Source organism: Dryas octopetala, chromosome 1, assembly GCF_963921425.1.
Source record: "Dryas octopetala chromosome 1, drDryOcto1.1, whole genome shotgun sequence".
Lineage (NCBI taxonomy): Eukaryota > Viridiplantae > Streptophyta > Magnoliopsida > Rosales > Rosaceae > Dryas > Dryas octopetala.
Window position 1 is genome coordinate 18,800,364 of NC_141366.1, and position 6,000 is coordinate 18,806,363.

Sequence of the window (6,000 nt, forward strand, 5' to 3'; positions counted from 1 at the left end):
AAAATGGTTTATAATTAACTTCTTATATGGTTGCTAAAGTTGGATTCTAAATGATTCCATGTGTGAATGCTTTCTCCCTCTTCTAAATTCTTTGCATCGATGGTTGATCATTTGTTTGTTAATGTATGCACATCCTTTACTTCTGAATTCTTAAACCATAGTATTGTTAGCAACAAATAAATCATGTAGGTGAATGGAATTGATTAACTACCAATAAAGGGGGTAGCAGGACCCTTGATCCCAAAATAGGCTACTGATTATGGAGGTTAAGTTTCTTCATTATTACCCACTTTAATATTGTTCATGTTTTAGTTTATTATATCAACTCTTAGAAAAGTGACAATTAGCTAGTATCCAAAGGTATGCAATTGGAGGATATATTTGGCTGGTTATAATGATAGATTCCATTTGGTCATGGCTCACATCACATGTTGTCTGAAGGGACTTATTTAATTCCTTTTAGATGCTTTATCTTTTTCTGGTTACTTAGGTAGCTTGATGCTTTCACTTGTTTGATACTTCCCTTAATTCTAAAGTTTTCTGGACCACCTTTGAGTACTAGAAGCTTCGCAAGGTGAGCTTATCCATCTTACTATTGTGTGTTGTCATAGTTTACTGGTGCTAGTTATGGCATGCATTATTAAGTTGTTGTTTGATGAGGAGTTTGAGGGCTATTGCAGCCATAGTAGCAAAAGATGTTGATAATGAAGTACTTTTCACCAATTCATTTTTTTGTGTCAAACTTGCTGAAAACCATTGAGATGAGATCACTTTTGTTCAATTTTTTTGGGCCAACCTTCTAAATCTGATTAGCCGAGCATTATTGTGTTTTCTAGTTCCTTCTCATCTTTCTGCCTTCCACTTTCTCTCACTAGACTTTTGATTGCTTGAATATTTATACTCTAGAGTTAATATATAAGTAACACAAAAAATAATCTAACATGGTCCAAACCCAAATAACTTAGAGAAGAAATGGGAAAAAAGGGTGTACAAAAGAAGCAAATGCTAGAGAAATAATCCTAGTGATCATATATAATCTGTTTATTTAGCTCAGAACCCTGCATATGTCCTCCAGGGGATCAAGGCCTGCAAAGAGTGGCAGATGGTGATACTGGAGCCATAAAAATCTAGCTAGATTCAATTCTCTTCCTCTTCTTCGGGTTTGTAAAGTTGCACTAAGCGCCTGTTTCTTGGTTGTGGTGGCCTTGCATTAGTTTCTGACTCCTGCAATATCTTTCACATTAGTAGACATAAAAATATCAAAATATTAATGTTTAGGCATATATTGTGCACATTAAAGATTTGGGATTGACAATCATTACATTGTAAATTTAGAAATTAGTTCATCATAAGAACTCTCCGCACTTGTAGCATACTGTTCGAATCTATACATTGTTGTGGTCGTCCACTCTTTCTTAAAAATTGGACCATCCACTTAATTCAGAAATTTTTTATAATTATGTATGTATACACACACATCCCGTATCAGAAATTTTAGAGAGTAGCTATTGAACTTACATCATGAACAGCTACGCGGAGGAATTTGACCTGTTCTTTTGTGACAGTCCTCATCTGATGAGTTAAAATGAGATTTAGATAAAATTTTATGTCACTAGGGCACTAGGCACTAATAGAAAATGTACTATGATATCATTTTGGTTAGGAAAGCAGAGGAAATTTAAACCTCTTCAACAATGGTCCAGACGACATTTTGTGTGCAAGGAGGAATTGTAAGTGATCCAATATATCTGTAATACTTTGTACTGCTTGTCTTTATTTCCTTTGGATCAACCATACCAATCATTTTCTCCATTTCACTGTTACCTGAGATTGCTGCTAAATGATCCAACATCTAAACACAGAGGCAGAAGACATGTTCAGCAAGCGCGAGAGAGAGAGAGAGAGAGAGGAATAAAACAATAATTTTGTGTACATTAACAAGCCACATCACTAGCAGAAGTAAGATCCGTTCGGGACTTTCTTATGCAAGTGAGTCTCGATGTGATCAGTAAATATGATACTTGTAACACTAGTCAAGGAAAGAGTTTTATAATTACCGATGTCAAAAATGGATCGGGTTTTCCAATCTTGTACATGATTCCAATCACGGCAATCTTTCCAGCAGGGCTCTCATGAACCAGATGCACCTCTAGATCAAACTGCTTGTCATTGATGGTGTGTTCAGAAGGTGAGTGCCAGTGGCATTGTTTGAGTTGATACTGAGTCCCATTTATTTGAATATGTCCTGCATCAGCTTGCCATTTCAACTGCATCCACAAATTATTCAAATAGAGAACACTACTTTAGAATAATTTGTCCCCCACCAGAACTTGAATGCAAAACCTCACCAAACCCAACTCTAAGTATATGTCATGTTTAGGGACGAAGCCAGCCTTATAGACTGAACTAGGTTAGGTTGGGCCTTGGGATTGGCCAGAGAGGTGAGGATTGGATGGACCGGGGATGGAGGTGGGCTATTTGCTAAACTAAGGAATTCTTTTTTTTACAAAAGAAATAAATAAATAAAGGGGGTGGGGAGGGGTATAGGGTCTCTCATAGCTCCGTCCCTGACTAGATTGCTAATTATGACAGTGCATTCTAACATGATTCTGGTATATAGTTTGACAATATTACATATTAGACTCTTTCGTAAAAGAAAATTTCCCTCTATTCCTATATATACTTTTTCAAATTCAAAATATTAATTACATATATGGTTTACATTTTAATTTGATTATCTCACTTTTTTCTTTATCTTAAATTAATATTCATACGTACCATCATATCATGGCCCCTATTCCTAAGAGTGGCATTGGAGGGCCTGTAGGTACTCTGAAGTTTCCCTGAGTTTGACACAACTTCAACTCTCCCATCTAAAAGATCAATTGGAGACTGCAATGATCCATTGCTACACATGCTCCATTCATGGCGTATCTCTCCCCATCGACCTGGCCCCTTCTCACTGTCTTCATCATAATCAAACTCCCTCTCATCCTCTGCACCATCAACAACAACAAAAAGATGATCAAACAATTAGTAATAACTGAAAAACTGAAACTCCACTGCCTGAAAAAGGCTGAGACCCAAGGGCCATAATAACTGTACGTTAATTTGTTTCAGAAAAAGCATAATTTAAGAACCCAAAAGAGAATATAATTATATATGAAACTATCTATTAGAAAACTAGAACAAATATATGCTAATTAATGGTGAAAATACTGAACATGCATTAAGTTGTCACAAATCAATTTCATTGCTAATTATTGTTTTTGTTCTTAGGATATTAAAATCAAAATGTTGAACATATATATAACCAAAACTTCTAAAACAAACATCCGGAATCCGAGCATTGGGAGAGTGTTCAAACGATGTGTGTCAAGAAAATATTATGCATGTACCCTCTACGTACGTACGTACGTATTATATACACTGGGATACACATCATATGCAAGCTATATATACATGCACTTACCAACTTCCCCAGATGATGCTTGGCATGAATGCAAAGCAAGGACAAGGACAATGAGGAAAAAGCAAACCAAGAATTGGGTAGCCATCAGCTTCTTATTTATTTTTCAGCTTGGAGTTGCACTTGGAGCATATGGAGGATAGCCGGCCTAGAACATATATATATATATATATGAGGAAATTACAGATTTGGTCCACTTATTTTATACCTAGTTCAATTTTGGTCCATAATCTTTTTTAAGTTTTGTTTTGGTCCACTAATTGTTTCATTTGTTCAGTAAAGGTCCAGATTTGTGACTTTAAATCCTTTGGGTTGTGTTTTCTTCAATTATAATTGAACTATAAGTTATATTTCATCATTTATTAGTCATAAAAACAAATTTGGAGTATTATAATCTAAAAGAATTGAGATTGGGTGAAGTTTGAAAAATTGGCAGTTTCGGGTACCCTACTTTGGGGTCAATTATCTTGAGTTTTAGAATTCCAATTTGAATGATTTTTATATGGTTGTAAAGAAGAAATACATAGCTTTAAAACAAGTATATGTTCGCTGAATTTGGGTGAGATTTGATAGGATAAAAAGCATGCCAAATTTGAGAAAACAAATATGGACCTTTACTGAACAAGTGGAACATTTAGTGGACCAAAACAGAACTTAAAAAAGATTGTGGACCAAAATTGAACTAGGTATAAAATAACTGGACTAAATCTGTAATTTCCTCTATATATATATATATATGATATCATGCATGTTCAGTCTAGCTGTAGTATGAACACAGAAAAAGATCGACCGATCAGTTTCCAAATTTAATTTGTTGTGGCCACGACTACAATAGTCTCAGGTAGTGTTCAAGTTTGAAAGGAAGTAGCAAGTTGAAAATGAGAAGTTTCCAGTCAACTGACAATTTCTAATTAAATTATACATTATACATTAAAATAGCATATATTTAGAGCAAGACCCTGGTGGTGTTCTTTTTCTTCATTTCTATAAACTTTTCAACATGGTAGACTCCATCTGAAATACGTCGTTCATGACGATCCTTAAAAGAATTATAATGAGTTTTGGATTTTGCCACTGACTGGATCGGTGTATATATGCATGAATCATTTCAACATTAATAGCTATATATATTATTGAACAGGTTCATTGATTTTAACTATTAAATTTCAATAATTTTTTAATTTAAGTATCAAAATTAAATAGCATTTTAGATTAGGTACTAGTTGAAAAGTCAAACAAATTAATAAAGTAAAAGTATTAGAAATTACAAATATTACATCACATGCCACTACAATAAAAAAATCAAAATAATATTACATCACAAATATTACATTAATTTATACTATATTGCATTAAAAAAAAAATCACTTCAGTCACAACTTAACTGTGACTGTCTTGGTAAATTGAAAGAAACAACTCACACCATTATACTATATATTATTTTGAGTAAAAGTATTGTTTTGACCTCTATTTATATTATATTGTAGTATAATTTCTCTAAAAAAAATTCAATTACAACTTAACTGTGACTGTCTCACAACTTAGATGTGATTGTCGTTCAGTCATAACTAAATTTGAAGTTGTGAATGTCGTACAGTCACAACTAAATGTGAAGTTGACACTATATTAGCAAATTTTCAAGATAATATAAAAGCCTCAAGGACAATTTTGTCAAAACCTTATAAATTTTAACTAACACTCATCATACGTGGGCCAAAAGATAAAAATGTCAAATAGAAAATGCTCAAATCAAAGGGGCCAACATATTTGTGACCTAATCTAAAAAACTACATTTAAATTTGGTAGTTCAATTGAAATATTATATGATGTTTATGCTATATTAAAAAATTATTTGAATTCGGTATTTAATCCTAATTTTCTATTCTTGAATTAACTGTATGGGATAGTTGGTGGTTTGGAGGCAAGGAAGAAAATTTCGTTTTTTGGGGAGGTGGAAATTTTATCAACATACCCAATAATTTTCGTTTAGATTTTGGAAAATTTCGCCGAAATTTTCTGAGGCAGAGTGCCGCCGTCACCGTCGCCAGAGGGGGAGGAAGAGGCAGAGTCGCGCGTGCTGTCAAAGGAGGGAGAGAAGAGATCCGGGAAGGGAGAGGAGGAAGAGAGGGAAATCGGGGACGGGGACGGGGACGGGGAGGGGGAAGGGGAGGGAGAGGGAGCAGAGAAAAGAGAACATGGAGGAGGAGGGAGTGAGGGACTAGGAGAGAGAAAGAGAAGATGAGAACTGAAGAAGGAAAGAAAAAAAAAGGAAGAGAAAAGAAAAGGAAAGAAATAAAAAGAAATAAAAAAGAAAAGAAAAGGAAGAAAAAAAAGGAAGAGATCAGACTGGTTAGTCACGGGGCAGGGAGGAAGAACTGAAGAAGGAAAGAAAAAAAGGAAGAGAAAAGAAAAAGAAAGAAAAAAAAAATCACGTTTTGTTTGCGTCTTCGCACTCGTTAACCCGAGATCTTTCCAACAAGACTGAGCTTTTCTTAATTTTTATTGTTTCTCGATGGCTCGCCGAAATCATT

The 6,000-nt window shown here is 34.5% G+C and overlaps 1 protein-coding gene across 1 annotated transcript; it reads right to left on the minus strand.

The window, feature by feature from the left end:
• Positions 1–900: 900 nt before the first annotated feature.
• On the minus strand, positions 901–3,586 carry LOC147298840 (alpha carbonic anhydrase 7-like). The gene is made up of 6 exons (XM_086228869.1): positions 3,473–3,586; positions 2,779–2,996; positions 2,058–2,267; positions 1,685–1,852; positions 1,519–1,572; positions 901–1,224 (listed from the first exon to the last, which is right to left on the minus strand). Exons 1-6 carry the CDS (start codon positions 3,555–3,557, stop codon positions 1,138–1,140), a joined length of 822 nt encoding a protein of 273 aa, XP_086084995.1. The 5' UTR covers positions 3,558–3,586; the 3' UTR covers positions 901–1,137.
• Between the last annotated feature and the right edge of the window lie 2,414 nt (positions 3,587–6,000).

What these genes read in the sequence shown, in the direction of transcription:
- LOC147298840 (XM_086228869.1), bottom strand. Translation starts at nt 3,557, where the DNA reads ATGGCTACCCAATTCTTGGTTTGCTTTTTCCTCATTGTCCTTGTCCTT. An exon ending in ATAGGGGCCATGATATGATG is followed by an intron (nt 2,268 to 2,778) that starts GTACGTATGAAT and finishes TTGTGGATGCAG; the next exon opens with TTGAAATGGCAAGCTGATGC. An exon ending in CCGATCCATTTTTGACATCG is followed by an intron (nt 1,853 to 2,057) that starts GTAATTATAAAA and finishes CTCTGTGTTTAG; the next exon opens with ATGTTGGATCATTTAGCAGC.